Source organism: Takifugu flavidus, chromosome 1, assembly GCF_003711565.1.
Source record: "Takifugu flavidus isolate HTHZ2018 chromosome 1, ASM371156v2, whole genome shotgun sequence".
Taxonomy (NCBI): domain Eukaryota; kingdom Metazoa; phylum Chordata; class Actinopteri; order Tetraodontiformes; family Tetraodontidae; genus Takifugu; species Takifugu flavidus.
In genome coordinates, this window is record NC_079520.1 from 25,249,123 (window position 1) to 25,266,816 (window position 17,694).

A 17,694-nucleotide genomic window follows, 5' to 3' on the forward strand; every position below is an offset into this window, starting at 1 on the left:
AAGCTCGTCTGTACATACTCTCGCGATAACTAAAACAGTTTTTCTCTCTCTCCCTCTCTCTCTATAGATGTGTGTGTGTGTGTGTGTGTGTGTGTGCGTGCGTGTGTGTGTGCGTGTGTGTATGTGTAACGTATTTTAAGTGCGTATACAGTATTGTGTATATCCGTATAATTTGACCAGACATTATACTGTGTTGTAGTTCCGGGAAATTACAGTGTTTAATCAGACAGAGCACAATGAATATGCTTTAGTAACTAGCACAATGCTGTACATTACAGGGGCATTTTTAGAGTTTTTCCAACTCAGTTTGGATTTCTTTAAAATAAATAAATAAACGTGTGTTAAATACCTGCACATGCGCAGAAGTGATACGGAGCGGTTTGAGTTCCGGGTGCAAATCTGGCGCTGACAGGATTACTGTATTATGTGCTTAGATTGAGAAGCTAGCGTCTTAACACTTTATCTGGAATAAATCTGACAATAAACCTTGGTTGGTTTTGGTTTTTTTGTAACGATTCACTTGTGAAAGGTGCGCGTTACAGGCAAATAGAGGTCGTTACGACTCCGTTTCCCTGACAACGGTGAGTAGCTTCATTGTGACAACAGAGAAGACTGTGGATTAAAACGTGCTGTTGACGCTTGTACAGACATTAAATTAACAACAACATAGTGCTACCATAAACGTTATTTTACTATTTGCGCTTACTGGTGATTTTATTAAAATATTGTTCTGCGTAAATTCGGACTTGTTATACTCGTTCAGGACATAATCTCTTTAATAACTGATTGCCACAGGTTACCATCTACCCTGGTGATCATGGAGTTAAGCAGTGATGCTGGGAAGTGGCTGGATGCTCATTACGATCCCGTGGCAGGCCTGTACACCTTCTCGTCGTGCATGGACCTGGCAGATCTGAATGGGGATGGGGAGAACCGGCTCCTGGTAGGGGACCTAGGGTCTGGTTCCTTGGGGATGAAGCTAAAAGTGTACCGCGGCACAGCACTAAGCAGTGAGAGCGCCCTGCTGGATTTGCCAACCGGTCTGGTCTCTTTCTTCATGGACCTGCACGAGCCACGCGTCCCCGCTGTCGCTGTAGCATCTGGACCTTGTGTGTATATCTACAAAAACCTGCGGCCTTATTTCAAGTTCACATTGCCAGGCTTGGACGTGAACAGCCTGGAGCAGGTCTGAGCTCTTATCTTGATGTTCTATTGGCTGCCAACTCACATTTTATTCCTTAAATATCTGCGTGTTTCTTCAGGCTGGTTCAGAGTGGCCACTTTTATTGTTTTCGCTGTGCAGTAGCTGTGTCAATTTTAAAGATTTATTTCAGATTTTCTGAAGGGTGTGTTGTTCATTGTGCTCTGATTGATCAGGACGTGTGGCAGCAGGCGAGGGAGGGGCAGATTGACCCTCTGTCTCTGAAGGAGATGTTGGAGAGCATCAGGAATAAGGCTGATGTCCCTCTGTCTGTCCGCTCGCTCAGCTTCCTGTCGTTGGAGCCCAGTGAAATGGACGAGTTTGTCCAACTGCACAAACAGCAGCCGGTAAAACGGCAGGTAAAGCTTGCAGCTCGATGTCATGCGGGAACATTGAGGAATGTGGTGTTCAGAAGGTCATGTGCCTTTTAGACCGTCATCACTTGCATCCAGACTCTGAAAAAGAGTACCAGCGACGACGACGGTGTCAGCTGCCTGGTGATTGGAACCGAAAGTTGCCACGTCTACATCCTCGACCCCGAAGCCTTTATCATCTTGTCCAAGGTGAGATCAGCTAGTTGAAGAACTGCTAACTTTGTGTGGTTACAGTTTTTTTCAGCTGACAGGCAAATAAGAGGGTGTTTGGGTCAGGCTAGTGTCCTGGGGGCTCAAACCTGTCAACAAGTCTGGTGCTGTTGCAGATGGTGTTGCCCTCCGCTCCCACAATGATGAACGTAACGGGTCAGTATGATGTGGAGTTTCGTGTCACGGTGGCATGCCGCAACGGCAGCATCTACGTCCTGCGCAGGTGAGGCGGTACTGCTCAGTGACTCCGGGTCAGTAAGTTTTCCAGCGGACTAATGTATTTCATGTTCCACAGGGAATCAGAAAAGCCCAAGTATTGCATTGAGCTTTCATCTCACCCAGTCGGCCTGGTCCGAGTCGGGAAGAACCTGGTAGTTGGCGGCACTGACGAGAGCCTACATGGCTTCACACAGAAGGTACAACATCACAGGCCACTCTGTGTTCTCACCCATGTGTTGCCAATGATCACGGATTAAAAAAGATATGTCCTCACTTCTCTACTTGTTTGTATGCTTGTTGATCTGGTGCTGATGCTGTTGTTAGGTCTCAGAGGACCCCGACTGAAGGATCCAGGTCATATACTCTGTTTATTTTTTTCTCTCAGGGGAAGAAGCTATGGAAAATCAGCCTCCCTGCTCCCATTACTACCATGGCAACCATGGACCTTCCCACCAGGGGTTTTCAGGCGGTTCTGGTGGGTCTGGCCAACTGTGAGGTGCATTTATACCGTGACAAGAACCTGCTGAGTACCATCAGGACGCCTGATGCCGTTACCAGCATCTGCTTTGGACGGTATGGTCGTGAGGATGGAACCCTCATCATGGCCACTAAGGGAGGAGGCCTACTGGTGAAGATCCTAAAGAGAACTGCAGCCTTCGAGGACAAGGACAGCACCCCTGGTCCGCCCCTGACGCAGAGCGTCCGTTTGAACACACATAAGAAGACAAAGCTGTACGTGGACCAGATGATGCGGGAGCGGGAGAGCGGCACAGTTATGCACCGTGCCTTCCAAATGGACCTGAGCCGCCTGCGACTGGCCACTGCCAAAGCCTACTTAAAGGCTCTGGAGTCCAGTTTGACACCCATGTCCTCCAGTCTCAGCGAGCCTCTCAAGATGAACGCTGTGGTGCAGGGATTGGGCCCATCCTTCAAGCTGACCCTGAATATACAGAACACAGCGGCGTGTCGGCCAGTCATGAACCTGGCCATCAGCATCTTGTACGATGAGACCCTCTATAAGATGAGGACCTCCTACATGAGGATCCCCCTGCTGGTCCCTGGACTTGTCTACCCCATTGAGACCTTTGTGGAGTGCACCAGCGACCGGGGCATCTCTGACATCATAAAAGTGTTTGTCCTGCACGAGGGGAAAAGCTCGCCACTGCTGACTGCCCACATCAACATGCCCATCAGCGAGGGACTGATGCTGGGCTGAGAAGATCTCAGCTCCTCAGAGAACCGACAGTTGAACTTGGGACAGGAATAAAAAGGGTCAAACATGACTCAAGTTATGTAGAGAAATATTTTAATATAATTTAAAGACCATCAGTTTGTCGAATCTTTTTTCTGAGCAAGTTTTCAGTATTTTCTTAGCGATGTGCTCAAGCAAATAAAAAAGGAGTTTGTGACTTTCAGCTTGTGTCAGCATTGGATTAAATAGCAGTGCTCTTTGTTTAATTTTTGCAAAACATGTTTTAGAGGTAGACGGCAGGTCACTTACTGCAGGTTCCTCCCTTTGTAATAACACAATCGCCACCAGTTGCACTTCAGCTACCTTCCTGATTACAAAACGTCATATTTACTTAGTTCCTTCCATCACACTGGACTTTCCCTTGTAACGAAAGAGGAACACTGGCTTTTATAAAAGCTGCAGGGAGGAAAGACCCACAGAAAGGTTTGGAAGAAACAGCATTCAGGATGAGACAAATCCTCGTTCTGCTGGGTGAGACATTTTAAATTTTTGGATTAAGCCTTAGATTTATGCAAGATTAACAGTTCTTTCAACAGCTCAAACTAAATGTGTGTTGCAATCGGGTCAGGTGAAATTTCTCCATCTGAAGCTCCAAATGTATTCCTCTAAATCAGTGGTTCTTAACCTTGCTGGAGGTACTGAATCCCACCAGTTTCATATTCAACGAACCCTTCTTTGTTGTGAACGTTGTGATTTTTTTTCAAATTCTAAATCAACCGTGCGTGAACAAAACTGTTCAGACGTGATTTTCACACAAAAACATGCGACCAGGTAAGCAACTGCGTGCGATGGCGTGGCCTTTTCATCGAATCTGGCTTTCTTCGCCTCGAGTTCAGCAAACATTGTGTTCTTGTTTTCCCCCAGCTCCATGCAGCTTAAGGAAGTGTTTCTTTAGTTTTGTCGCTGCTAGACTAGTAATGCCAAACCCCTGAGAATGACTCACCTGGTACGATCGAACCCAGGTTAAAAACCACTGCTCTAAATAATCAGAAACAACCAAAAAATCCATTTTGACACAATGTATGGATTCACTGTGTGTGCTTGTGTGTGTGTGTGCGTGCGCGCGGCGTATGTGTAGCTCTGGTGTGTCTTTGTGATGCTGTGAAGTTTGGACAGCTATGTGAAGGAAACCCCACCAACCAGAGGAGGACCTCAGACAGCTGGGGTCAAGGGCAGTACGGGGCCAGACGGTAACAAGACAGTAAAATGACCCGATGGTGATTTACACAAAACCCAAACTGAATGTTTCTGATGGAATATCTGCTGCCTTTCAGTGGAGCCCGAACTCACAAAGGTCTGGATATCGCGTGCAGTGATGGCGCCGTCGTCTATGCTCCATTTGATGTGACACTCAATGGACGGGTTATTGTCTACACCGACCCCGCGAAGAAGGCCATCAACGACGGCATCAACCTGAGAGGAGAAAGTCCGTTCACGCTCACTAGCTTTAGCCTCCGCCTGTTAGCATGTCACCTGTTAGCTGTAGTCTCATGTTGGTTAGCATGCAACAGCCACAGCTGAAATTCTTTGTGACTTTCTGAAGAGATCTGTGAACAGCTTGTGCCATTAGATGAACTGTGATTTTGTTTGGGGTGTTTCATCCGTAATCTCATTCACATTTGTTCTCCCAGGCAGATGTCACCATTCCTGATATCCCGATGGTTTTGTTTTTATTATCTCCCCCTGCAGATCTCTGTTTCAAGCTGTTCTGCGTCCGTCCTGATAAAGTCTCTGGGACGCTGAGGAAGGGCGAACGGATCGGGGTCATGCTGCCCATGCAGACCGTCTACCCTGGAATAACTTCACACGTGCATGTGCAGATGTGCGACAAATCTGACCCCACAGGATATTTCTGATGAGCTGAAGAGGCAACATAACCAATGGGACTCCGGCGTTGTCCTGAAGCTCGCAGCTTCATTCATTCTTTCATTCTTTAATAAAAGCAAAAGAAAAAGTGTTTTTTTTCCCCTCTCTTCATTTATACTGAGAAGATACGCAACTAAAAACAGACATAAGGCAAAATATGAACAAGATAAACAGAATATTAATCTACGCCAGTTAAATTAGCAACAAATTTTCTTTTTCCTTTAATCAGCATCAAATAACATTGTAAACCAAATTTTGAAGCTGTTTGTGAATTATTTAATGTTACAATATCAGAATAACTCTGTGTCTCGGTTTCAGATACAGTTATTATGTTTTTTAAATCTATCTGACAATATCTGACAATTGACATTCATTCATTCATCTCTGGACTCACTAACTGACCCCTGAACACTTTTGGAGGAAAAATGAGGCGAATGTTCACACTCTGCATGGGGATTTAATAAAGCAGAATAAATAAATGGCAAAGCTTTAAAGTGGATTGTTTTGCTTATGTAATGATCAATTCATAATCAATAACCCGTGTGAGAGTCGGGAGAGCAACCTTTGGAGTGAGAAACTTTATCAGGTAGATAAAGACAAATGAGATCAGTTTGAGTCAACACAACGACGCTCTGTCTCCATGATAAAGGTGAGTAGGATCCACAGCATTATTTCATGTCTCAACTCTCGTTCCTCTCGTTCCTCTCGTTCCTCTGCAACGAATCAATGATGGTGATGATGGTGATGATGGTGATGGTGCTGCGGAGCCTCTTATCTGAGAGGCCAAACATATCCCTTGTTATTTTGAGTGCTGTAATCACAAAAAATGGTGTAAAATTATTTCTGTCGATGTTTTTTCGCCATTTGTCATGGTTGAGGTTCATGCTCGCTTTCCACAAGCGACCTTGAAGTGCTTACTTTCTTTCGAAATCATTAATGGATCAGATCCAGAAGCTGTGAAATCAAAAGAAACAGGGGGGATCATTTCAGACAGAGTGTAAATGGGTGGAAGAGAGAAGGCAACATTAAGGAAAAAGTTCAACGTGCCACCAGAAACATGTTTAAACAGCAAGAACACACACTTCTGCCTTTCCCCACCCACAGCATGGCACGCAAGAAGACAGTGAGCTGTGGTGCCGTGGCCATCCTGGTAGTCCTTGTGACTGGAGGGATTGTGACACTCATCACCCTGATGTTCACCAGGAATACAGCCCCAGGTAAAAAGAAGCACGCTCTAACAACAGCAAGTCAGATGTCTGCAGATGGCAAGTCAAAGAGTTCACTTTTGTACTTCTGTCTTTCTGACAGGGCTGGAGTCAACGCCTGTGCCCAGCCAAGAGACAGAACATAAACCATACCTGATCGGCGTGGGCCGAGCTGACTGTACCGGACCCCCGGCCGAAATACCTTTGGTCAGTAGAGGAACGCATGAGCGGCCTCCCTTTGGTCCACAGCTTGAGCTGTGATGGCCACAGGCAGCTGATGGCCTGTGTAGAGCACAGCTCGCAAGGTCTACTTCAGACAGCTTTCGGTTCCTGACTAATTCTTCAACATTGCGGACAGTAAAGTACCCGTTGTGTCCTAAAATGACACAGTGTGGAGTGTAGGCTCATGCCGGTCTAGGTTAGGAAATAAGAAAACCTTTAGTGAGGAATGAACTTTGTTTAGGCTATCAGGCGTGTGTTTCCTGAAATGTGATTTTAATCTGCAGCAAAATCCAATTGTGCGGTTCAAGTGTGGGTTTGCTGATAATCTTTATGGTCTCTGTCGTAATCAAATACACCAAACTGATAGAACTGATGTATAACCCCACAGAGTCCTGTTATTGTCCTATCTTTATGACTGCTGATAGGCTTGAAATACCTATTTGTGATCATCAAGGACAAATCCAGGGCAGCATCTCTTTGCAGACAATGCGTCCCTTCATCTGGACAAACAAGAGGACTAAAAACGACAGAACTCATCATTCAAATGATACAGCTTTATCTGCCATGTTACAATCTTTTTCAGATGGGCTACGCTAACACTAAGCAGACAGGTGCAGGCATACACACTCGCCTGTACAGCCGAGCCTTCATCATTGACGATGGCAGGAAGAGAGTCGTGTTTGTTACTGCAGATGTGGGGATGGTTTCACAACGGCTACGACTGGAGGTGAAAAACAGTAGACTGCTAGATGTGCTAACAGTAGACCAGTGAAGCTAAGGAGATTATGCTGAACTCTAAACAGGAAGTGATGCAGAAGTGACATAATACTTACCCAAAACAATGTGTGCAGGTGTTGAACGCGCTGAAGGCAAAATATGGCAACTTGTATCGTCAAGACAACGTTGTTCTCAGTGGGACACACACACACTCTGGACTAGCTGGGTATTTCCAGTACACCCTGTTCATGATCACCAGTAAAGGTTACATCAAAGAATCCGTCCAGCCACTAGTTAATGGCATCGTCAAGGTTTGTCACTTTTTTTGATCAACATCTATTAAGATCTATGTTATAATTTGGTGTCCAGTTTTTACAATGTTCAATAAGATATCCAGCTGAATAAAACCACATGTTCATACAGATCTGACCTTTTCTCCAGAGTATAGATATAGCCCACAACAACACGAAGCCTGGCAGGATCTACAGGAGCAGAGGAGAGCTGGAAGGCAACAGTGTCAACAGGAGTCCTCACTCATACATGAACAATCCAGAAGAGGAGAGAAACAGGTACGTCACTTTACAGGCCTTTACTGGACATGCACTCCACTGATGTAAAGACATTGTAAATGGTGCCTTCAGGTACAAGTGGAACACAGACAAACAAGTGCTGGTGTTGAAGTTCACAGATCTAGATGGAAATGGGATTGGTATGCTAAGGTAAAAAACAAAGGGTGGTTCAGATTGCTTTCCCGAATCATAAATTATGTATTCACTCCTTCCTTTTTCTGAAAGCTGGTTCGCTGTTCATGCTGTTAGCATGAATTACACTAACCGCATGGTGAGTAGTGACAACATGGGCTATGCGTCTTACCTGATGGAGCAGGACAAGAACCCTGGAGAGCTTCCTGGACATGTAAAAACAACACATGAACATTCCACACCTGAAACACCTGAATATCAGATGGACAAAAGGAAATAACGATAAATATTGTGCATGCGTGTGTGCGTGTGCGTGTGATCAGGGAGGCTTTGTCGCTGGATTCTCCTCTAGCAACCTTGGTGATGTTAGTCCAAACACAAAAGGACCTCACTGTGTGAACACTGGACTGCCCTGTGATTACCTGAACAGTTCCTGTCCTGTAGGAGGGGTAAATACATCAACTAAACTTGAATCTAACCTTAAATCCAAGTCTAAACCCCTTGAATAGCCTAGATGCTGTGATAACCAAACGAATGTCTTCACAAATGTTCTGAAAAAGGTATTCTAAAGCCGAAAATGTCAACTCTGTGTGTGTGTGTGTGTGCGTGTGCGTGTGTGTGTGTGTGTGTGTGTGTGTGTGTGTGTGTGCGTGTGTTGGCTAGACAAAGATGTGTCAGTCATCTGGACCAGGAGAAGACATGTTTGAAAGCACGAGGATCATCGCACACAACATCTACCAGAAAGCCAAGGTACCTGCAATACCACCTGGCACCTAAGGTGGCAGCAAACCAATTAGGGCAACTATTCATCAATTATCTAAAGTTAAAAATCAATCCCATGTGATGTAGCTTATGTTTAAATAAACCTAGCTCAGTGGGGCATGGACATCAAGATGATTCTGACCGTAGGAATCACAGGAATCAACTGTTAATTTAATGATGATGTGTGTCTGCTGCCCCCTGCAGGAGCTGTATGTTAATGCAAAGGAAGAGGTCACTGGTTTCCTTCATTCTGCTCACCAGTGGGTCGACATGACCAACGTCACGATCCAGATCAACAGCACACACACGGTTTGTATTGTAGAATCAGTGAATTCATCACAGACTCCAAACTAATATGACAGCAAATTATCCACAGGCTATAGATAAGGGTCATGATGATGTGTACCTTCTAAAATTGCTAAAAGCTTTGTCCTTTTGTGCTCGTGTGTCTCTCAGGTGAGCACATGTAAACCAGCTCTGGGTCACAGTTTCGCAGCAGGTACCACAGATGGAGGAGGAGACCTGAACTTCACTCAAGGTGATTCTGGTTCTGTTATGATTCAAATGTCAGAGGGCTAGGGTTCGAAGATTTTCTGTCTGTCTTTCTGCAGGATCTGTGGAAGGTGACCCCTTCTGGGATGGCATCAGAGATGTTATCGTGGGAAAACCATCCAATGAGACACAGGAATGTCATCACCCAAAGCCAATTCTGTTTAGCACTGGGGAGGTACAGGCGACACATCAGCTGTAAAAATCACTGAATGGAAAATGATCAAGAACATGAATTTAACTCCCCATTTTGTGTGTGTTTGTGTGTATGTGTAGATGAACTGGCCATTGCCTTGGCATCCTAAGATCATAGATGTTCAGATCATCACCATCGGCTCTGTCGCTGTGGTCGCTGTTCCTGGCGAGATCACGTAATATTATTTATAAAAGCCCGTACTGTTATTGATGGCTTTAACGTTATACGTGACGAAAAAGGGGTTGATTAGTTATAATCAATTATAATAATTTATCTGTGTTTTTTTAGATGGTGATCTAGTGCTGTTTCATTAGGTTAAACACAGGAAGTCAATGAATGACACGAGTACCCACAGTTTGAAATTATACCAGATATTTTCTACTTTTCATTGTGGTAATGGGTGGTTACATTTAAATGGACTTTACTGAACCTCAGTGGGAAGAAAAATACTTTCTTTAGTGTGTGTTTGTTTTGTTTCTCACATCTTATGGGTTCCATTCTTCTCCACCCATCAAATAAAGCATTAAAGTATACGTTCCTGTCTGCCTGTGCTAATTGTAATTCGATTGATAGCACAAATCTTAAGGTCGCTAGATGGTTCCAAATCTGTCGAACCTTTAATGTTCTCAGTGCCATTAAATTATTGTTAACATTGTAAATGATCAGAAGTTAATTGGTGGTAGAACCTAACCAACTGCTCTGATCTGAATGTGAACAGAACCATGTCAGGGAGGAGGTTACGTGAGAGTGTGAAACAGGTAAGATGGAGCTTGAACCCACGCATAGACATACCTATGCACATCTAATCCCACCAGCAGGGACTCAAGTAACCATATGTGTGTGTGTGTGTGTGCCAGGAACTTCAGTCCGAGGGTGCGTTCAGGGATGTAGAGGTGGTAATCGCCGGTCTGAGTAATGTTTACACTCATTACATCACCACATTCGAGGAATACCAGGTACACACTGCTATGATCTACCAGTCAGTTATCCATAGTAATAGTGCCAACAGCACCATGTGACCTGTTGCTTTTCAGGTGCAACGATATGAAGGTGCCTCAACCATCTTTGGGCCGCACACTCTAAGCGCATACCTGCAGAAGTACAGAGGACTGGCCAGAGCCATTGCACAGGCAGGTTTGACACTGCTGGCCAATCTTCTTATGTTTAGCACAATCTAGAATATGCTAAGACACGTTCAAGTGGACCCTCAAAACACACTCCAGAGCAACCAAAAAAGTTGGGCTTTTGTGTTACTGTTAGCTCACTTTATAGGTAGTGATGATATGGTCTTGTCCTCCTTTTCAGGACAATGTGTCAGAGCTGCCCACGGGCCCCCAGCCACCATTCTTTAAGAAACTTTTCAACCTTATGACGGCAGCAGGGGTCGACAGGAAGCCTGAGAACAGTAGTTTTGGCGACGTTGTGCAGCAGGTTTATCCGGTATACAGAAAGGTAGGATCGTGTGCTCCTCAGGGTTCAGCATTCAGATCTCAGTGTTTTCAGCCTGAAGACACCACTAATATTTGGTTATGTGCCACAGGGAGATGTTGTGTCCATCACATTCATTGCAGGAAACCCGAGACACTCTGGAGACATCGTAAGAATAGAAAAACCATTTTTGTGTTTGACTTGCCTTTCAGGTTAACATTCTGTTTAACATCCATGTTTTTCTTCTACCTTTTTAGAGAGATAAAACCTTTGTTACAGTGGAGATATATGACAATAGGACAGACACCTGGAAGACTGTCCACACTGATGCATCTTGGGAGACCAGGTAGATCATTGTGCTGCGTTTACATCTGTTATGAAGCAGACTGCTGACGTGGGTTCTTGTGGCAGGTTCCATTGGTTGAAGGGCTCAAACCGGCAGAGTAACTCCACAGTCGAATGGTACATTCCACCATCAGCAGCCAGTGGATTTTACAGGATCAAACACTTTGGTCACTTCAAGCAATTGAAAGCCCTGCGGCCAGTCATCACGCCATATGAGGGCACGTCAGATGTCTTCAGTGTTACCGGAAGTTTTTACTCTCAACGATATTATGAGGCAGAGCTGAGGATGCAAAAGAAAGAGAGAATGAGTTATTACTGATGTGATGTTTTGGGTAGATGAAATTCTGAGAGTCCACTTCTCTGTTTATGAAGCAAGCGATGTAATCGCCTGTATCAAATTAATTTTAAATTATATCCACTAGTGGGACGAAAAAGCCTGTATAATAAAAATCTTAGATTTGAAGTGTAATTTTTCTATGTCTGTGGCATCAGGTTAATTTTCTTCCTGAGTAAATGTATTTATGGATGATGAATTATTGATAATTAGTTAACAGTCTTTCAATCAATATGCTCATTGAGGAGCAAGGCTGATGACCATAAGTTATCATGTTCTTCCTTTATTCGTCATCTAAAAGATTGCTTCACTGCCTGAAGAATCAAGGTAAAGACATCTAATTAACATTTTAGGATTTTCTTTTCATTTCTTAGCTTGGTGGGATGATTTCTTTAATACTTTAAATCAGAAATCAAAATGTTATAATTGTTATTATCTTGTTTATTGGCGATAGTAGAATAATCCTTTACCAGTCTGCAGAGAGAAGAAAGTTTTTAAAAAAAAATAAAAATAAGAGAGATCGTCATGATGTATTTCTTCAGTGAGTAGTCATGACCCTTCCAAGGCTGCCAGCTGACCCCAACAGCGTAAAGAGCGATACACCCTGTTGGGGTTTGTACGATGACATTTATTGTGCCAGAAGGTACAGGAATTTTCTGGCACAGTTGACCTTGTCTGCACGGTCGTTGTCTCTGTAACTTGTCTCTGTAACAGCAGCTGCTTTAAAAGACTGGGTAGCCTAAAAAATTGTGATGTTCTTCAGCCTATGACAGTGTTATTTCAATAACCTGCTCCTCCGTCAGAAAATCCACCAACAATCAACTCTCATCACCAACAGCCAAGGAACCATAGTGAGCAAACACAGTGTTCCCTTCAAAGTCCTCCAGCACCACTCGGAGCTCGTGCTTTCTACTACTCATCATGTGGTGGATGTTGTCGAGACCTACACATGCACAGGCACACACCTCATATTATAGATTTGGATAGGTTCAATGAAGTGAACCTACAACATGGATGAGACGACTGAGATACTCACCGATCCAGTGCTCTGAATCAGACTTGCAAAAGCCAACCTTATAATACTTCCAGGGTCTGTAGAAGTTGACTGTTCCATCTAATATACTACTAATCACCTGAAGAACAACATGGGACATAGGATTCTTCCTTTTGTTCATGGTTTGGAGTGTTCTGACGGAGCCATGTTTAGGATACTCACAGTCCAGCCTCCATTATCAGTTTTCATGTCGCTGAAAACCTAAAAGCAACACAAAATGGATAGAAAGAGAAATGGAATGTTTTTTGTACAAACTGATGTGTGGATGTAGTGACATGACTTTGGTGGATGGTAGGAAACTTATGAAAATTACCATCGAGTCTGAGCTGCTTTGAGAAAGAATGATGGGGTAGATTCCGCCGGGACTGTCAGTGATCTCAGGCCTGGGAACTAATTGACCACTGGCCAGTCTTGGGGCCACGAGGAAGAGGGATGAGCGATCCCTGCCACAGAACCAATTAAACTGATATTTGAATCACACAGCTAACTGATGGTTTCAAAGCAATCTTCCCAAAACCAGCAACTGGGACTCCCCACTTTACCTTCATGGTGGAATTTGGGGTGAAAGCAGAACTGCAGATTCAGGGGTGTGATTCTCTGAAAACATAGTGGGACATTTTTAACAAAGTCACATCCAGTAAAAAACAGTAACAGATTTTAGTAACAATGAGGGTCTATGGAGAGATGGGAAACCACTTTCCGGGCGTAGTTCTACCTGCAAATCATCAAAATCAAATGTAATTTAGCTCTCTGGTACTTGCAAGAAACTGGGTCCTGGAAGGAACCTGCAAATGGAACCTAAACACAGTTGATGGTCTCACCTTCAGAGAAGAGGAACCGCTGTTTCTGTCTGTCTGACTGTTGATCTCTGCTCTTTTATGGACAGAAATGGTTCTGAATAAGCCAGCAAACACCCGAGAGCATTTATTTAATTCAAAACAAATACTGAGTTTCACATCAAAGTCTCTTTCAACCAGAAAGTTAATCTGAAAGTAAAACTTTGGTGATAAAGTGAAGCTTCTGGAGCAACACTTTGTTGGTAGCACCTCTAGAATGGAGGCTGTTACACAATAGCAACATTGTTTGATTGGAAGCCAAAATTAATCTGAAAAGTGTCATTTGGCATTGATTCCCATAAATTCATCTTGTTTTTTTATATATATTTTATAAAGATCCTGGTGGTCCACATCTCCTTCTGCTTCACTATAGTTCCCACTACATTAATACACATGGCCCAGAAACATTTCTAGACAAGCGACTCTGACCTTTCTGACCTGTACAGATGTGGACACTCATGTTGACCTCTATTTTATTTTTCTTCCCTTCAAATCTGTTTGCTTTTGTTTATGTTCTTTTCTGCTGTAAATGCTCTGTTGTTCTTAGCTAAAACCCTTGATTCGATAGAATTTTTTATCATTTGATTTTAGTTTATGTTAGGTAACAAAATAGCAAAAATAAAAACTGTGTAACAAATCAGCAAAACAATATTAGCTTTATGCTGGGCAGAGATGTGATTGTGCTCAAAAAGGAAGTAGGATGAAGTAAATTTTATACAAAAAAAATATTTTAAAAAACCCATCAATTTATTTATAAATAAATTGAGTGTTTTAATTTTTAAGTTGAGTGCTGTTACTTATACATTTTATGGCTCTTTTTTGAAGGATAAATATTGGGTCTGCATTTGTTTTGTATGTGTTATTTCATACAATATAGATTCTAGATTAGATTCTAGACACTAGATTATGTATGGGAGTAGGGAGGAGCGGTATAATGTGCATGTCACTTTTTTATTTAGGATTTCTTTGATTTCAAGCATTTCTATTGTAACATAAATTCTAAGTGTCTTCCAACATAATTTACTCTCTTTTATTTGTCCTAGAAATTTGATTTCATTTAAAAATTTAATTTCTATACAATTTATCCCGAGTTCCGTGTTTGCAGAACTTGCTTGATTTTTAAATATTATAAATTTAGTCTTAGATTTAGTGTGTATTTAAATAATTAGGCTCTGTTGGGATTTCTGGTTTGTGTCTGTCTTTGGCCTGCAGGGTGTGGTGTTGAGCACAATTGGGTGCAGCTGGCACTGCAGGCGGGCGCACCCCTAAGCAGGTTGTGCCTGCCTGTCAGTGCCGGGGTGTCTGTTCATGTAGGGAATGTGTTTGTTTGTCTAGTGTGGGTGTTTGTTCGGGTTCCTTGGTGTTGGTAGGGTGTCTGTTTGCGGGGAGCTATTTGGTCGCTTCCCCTGTCGTGTGTTGGTGCTCTACGTCTCCTGGAGGGTCGCTCCTGTTCCCGTGCTCCTGGTTTCCCTGGAGGGCCGCTCCTGTTCCTGTTGCCCTGGAGGGCCGCTCCTGTCCCCGAGCTCCCGGCTTTCCTGGAGGGCCGCTCCTATTCCTGGTCTCCTGGAGGACCGCTCCTGCTCCCCTTGCAGCCTAGGAGGACTGCCTCTGCCTTCAGTGTCTCAGGGCACTTTTGTGTGGTGAGCGTGTCGCGCCAGACTCCCGAGTCCTCGCGGTCCTAGGGGACTGCTGCGGATTGAGGACCCACCGGTGTTCCGAGTTCCCCGCAGTCCAGGGGGACTGCGTATGGTTGGGGACTCGCCAGTGGACCTGTGACGGGCGGACGCTGCCTCCCGATCCCCTGCGGTCCAGGAGGACGATTTCTATCATCAATGTGTGCTCCCCTTCCCTGTAAATAAAGCTTTTGACCACTCCAGCACTGTGTCCTGGCCTACGTTCGGGTCCTCTACCACCACGTAACAGGCTCTTCAGTTTCAGTAATTCATACAACCACCGGATCCAAGAGGTGTTCCGGTTGTCCCCATAGCAGTTAATATTTGTGTCATATGCAAATCAAGGTCTTTTAAATATTTCAGATATTGGAAACCTCAAATATATTGTTTGTGTCCATAAATAAAGTAATAGTCTCAACACAGCCTTGGGAAGCGCCACATTCGATTTTCAGTGATAATGATTTCTTATCCTTAAATCCTGAATTTCTATGAATTATTTGTGTCTGTCCCATTGCTGTGGTCTGCAGAACCTGGACCTGTAAATCTTCTTCCTTGTCACTCAGACTTGGGCCATTTTTCAACAGGCATCAAGGACTGAAAATTGATGAAATATCATCAGATGGTGAAATCCTTCAGAAGGACATGTGTTCACTGTGCAGAAACAGAATTCATCTTACTGGGGTGCCTGCAGGCATTCATGATGACTCCTGGGCAGAACACCAAGCACATCCCACCTGCTGATAAGAAAGTCAGTTTTAGTCAATTATCTAAATATAGTTTGGAGGCAGAAGATGATCTTACCTGAAAGACATGTTTCAAAGGGTGTCTTCCATTGGGGCATACAGCTTTTCTGCATCTAGAAACTTGATTTATTATGATTAAGACTGAGAAAATATATCAAATACCAAGGCAGATAACACGGCTAATTAGCTAAAGTTAGACAGTTTCACTCATAGCACAGCTGTTTATCACACTAAATTGTTTGTGATGAGGGAGAAAGGCAACAACATAAGTGATCCTGTTAAGAATAAGGAAAGATAGTGATACAGGTCCAAGTGAGGAAGGGCAACAAGCTCGTATGAATGAGGAATGATGATATCACGCACCTCAAGAATGGAGGTTATTGTGACTCAGCAATATTCTTGCATCAGAAGCCAAATTTAATATGAAAACTCTGTTAGTCACATGACACATGGTTCCAGAAATTAAATTGTTTCTCATCTACACTTCATAGACTTCTTGTTGGTCCACCATTTCCTTCATTTCCTCTCTCTGCTTCACACTACAGGCTCTTAAAAGAAGCAACATTTCCCCACAAGAGACTCTGACCCTTCTTGACCCCTGACTGTATAGATGGGGGCATTAACATTTACATATTTTCCTTCAAAAAAGAAAAGAAGCCAGAATACTTTCCCAAAATAGTAACAGAAGTAGTGGCAACCTAGTCAGGTAGGCTGTTAGCCTCATCATCAATGATGATGATGATGATGATTCACCAACGCAGGAAAAAAGTAGTGTTTACCGTATTTTCACGACTGGAAGGCGCACCTAAAACACTGAGATTTTCTCAAAAATGGACCGTGCGCCTTATAATATGGAGCGCCTTGTGTGGACTGAGTTCCAAAATCTGCTGTGTGCCTTTGGTGGGTGCACTACGGTAAACGCTCCGCCAATCGATTAGCGGCACACCTACGCGTAAGGATCCCCTAAAATGGCGCCGGTCAAGCGAGACGCGTATGAATGAGGCTTACTTTAAACTGCAGGCCATTGAATATGCAGCTGAAAATGGCAATCGAGCAATCTTAGTGTTTTCGCTTTATGAGGCGGCGGCATCTCTTCATACACGCGAGGACAACTGTCGCGCAGCGGCTGCCCGCGGACTACCAGGAGAGGGTGGCCATCTTCTGCACCTACTGCCGCGACAAGATAACCGCGCCTAGCCACATCACCAACATGGATGAGATCCCTCTGACTTTTGACATCCCTTTGACCCACAAAGTGGAGAAAAAGGGACCAGCACGGTGGCGATACGCACAACAGAGCACGAGAAGTCGTCGTTCACCGTGGTTCTCGGCTGCCACGGAAACGGACAGAGTGCTGGATGACGGAAGGTGAACACTCCATCACAAAGACTATGAGGCAGCGGCGGGCAAGTTATGCCACCATATGCGGGTGGATTGTAGACGCACGGGCTATGATACCGTCTTCATGTATTGGAAGAGCTTTCACAAAATCAACGCTGAACCGGAACCGGTCGGTGAGTCCGATTCAGATGATTAAGAAGAGGAATTCAGGATGTTGGACATTGAAATAGTGCAGCTGTTTAATTCAGATACAGAAGATGAAAACTTTGATGGTTTTGTGGCGGAAGAATGAATATTTTGTTCAATAAATGTGTCGAAACTCACTGTTTTACTTCCGCTGTCATTTTTTACTGTATGTTTCAGCATGCGCCTAATAATACGGTGCGCCTTTTGTATGTTTTAAATACAGAAATAGCACCCATAACTGATACTGCGCCTTTTGATATAGTGCGCCTTATGGTCGTGA

General features: G+C 43.9%; 3 protein-coding genes and 1 long non-coding RNA gene across 4 annotated transcripts; 3 read left to right on the plus strand and 1 right to left on the minus strand.

Moving 5' to 3' along the window:
• The first annotated feature begins 139 nt into the window (after positions 1-139).
• bbs1 (Bardet-Biedl syndrome 1) lies at positions 140-3,419 on the plus strand. The gene is made up of 7 exons (XM_057025359.1): positions 140-581; positions 796-1,186; positions 1,378-1,560; positions 1,633-1,764; positions 1,902-2,008; positions 2,081-2,201; positions 2,390-3,419. Exons 2-7 carry the CDS (start codon positions 818-820, stop codon positions 3,218-3,220), a joined length of 1,743 nt encoding a protein of 580 aa, XP_056881339.1. The 5' UTR covers positions 140-581; positions 796-817; the 3' UTR covers positions 3,221-3,419.
• Positions 3,420-3,525: 106 nt separating this feature from the next.
• lect2.1 (leukocyte cell derived chemotaxin 2, tandem duplicate 1) lies at positions 3,526-5,213 on the plus strand. The gene is made up of 4 exons (XM_057025442.1): positions 3,526-3,727; positions 4,335-4,446; positions 4,531-4,682; positions 4,946-5,213. Exons 1-4 carry the CDS (start codon positions 3,703-3,705, stop codon positions 5,110-5,112), a joined length of 456 nt encoding a protein of 151 aa, XP_056881422.1. The 5' UTR covers positions 3,526-3,702; the 3' UTR covers positions 5,113-5,213.
• A 472-nt stretch (positions 5,214-5,685) lies between these two features.
• On the plus strand, positions 5,686-11,710 carry asah2 (N-acylsphingosine amidohydrolase 2). Its single transcript, XM_057025286.1, has 21 exons — positions 5,686-5,771; positions 6,227-6,339; positions 6,431-6,534; positions 7,133-7,276; positions 7,401-7,577; positions 7,708-7,835; positions 7,908-7,985; positions 8,061-8,181; positions 8,291-8,416; positions 8,631-8,717; positions 8,934-9,038; positions 9,186-9,267; positions 9,341-9,456; positions 9,555-9,649; positions 10,193-10,232; positions 10,332-10,430; positions 10,509-10,604; positions 10,780-10,926; positions 11,015-11,071; positions 11,160-11,248; positions 11,314-11,710. Exons 2-21 carry the CDS (start codon positions 6,228-6,230, stop codon positions 11,564-11,566), a joined length of 2,256 nt encoding a protein of 751 aa, XP_056881266.1. The 5' UTR covers positions 5,686-5,771; position 6,227; the 3' UTR covers positions 11,567-11,710.
• LOC130521711 (uncharacterized) lies at positions 5,816-6,340 on the minus strand. Its single transcript, XR_008949422.1, has 3 exons — positions 6,205-6,340; positions 6,041-6,076; positions 5,816-5,933 (listed from the first exon to the last, which is right to left on the minus strand). It is a non-coding gene; the product is annotated as an uncharacterized LOC130521711 (long non-coding RNA).
• Positions 11,711-17,694: the final 5,984 nt, after the last annotated feature.

Coding starts and splice junctions, on each gene's coding strand:
- asah2 (XM_057025286.1), top strand. CDS start 6,228: ATGGCACGCAAGAAGACAGTGAGCTGTGGTGCCGTGGCCATCCTGGTA. Junction 7,986..8,060: donor AATGGGATTGGTATGCTAAG/GTAAAAAACAAA, acceptor TTTTTCTGAAAG/CTGGTTCGCTGTTCATGCTG. Junction 10,605..10,779: donor TGGCCAGAGCCATTGCACAG/GCAGGTTTGACA, acceptor CCTCCTTTTCAG/GACAATGTGTCAGAGCTGCC.
- lect2.1 (XM_057025442.1), top strand. CDS start 3,703: ATGAGACAAATCCTCGTTCTGCTGG. Junction 3,728..4,334: donor ACAAATCCTCGTTCTGCTGG/GTGAGACATTTT, acceptor GCGTATGTGTAG/CTCTGGTGTGTCTTTGTGAT. Junction 4,683..4,945: donor CATCAACCTGAGAGGAGAAA/GTCCGTTCACGC, acceptor CTCCCCCTGCAG/ATCTCTGTTTCAAGCTGTTC.
- bbs1 (XM_057025359.1), top strand. CDS start 818: ATGGAGTTAAGCAGTGATGCTGGGAAGTGGCTGGATGCTCATTACGAT. Junction 1,187..1,377: donor ACGTGAACAGCCTGGAGCAG/GTCTGAGCTCTT, acceptor CTGATTGATCAG/GACGTGTGGCAGCAGGCGAG. Junction 2,009..2,080: donor AGCATCTACGTCCTGCGCAG/GTGAGGCGGTAC, acceptor CATGTTCCACAG/GGAATCAGAAAAGCCCAAGT.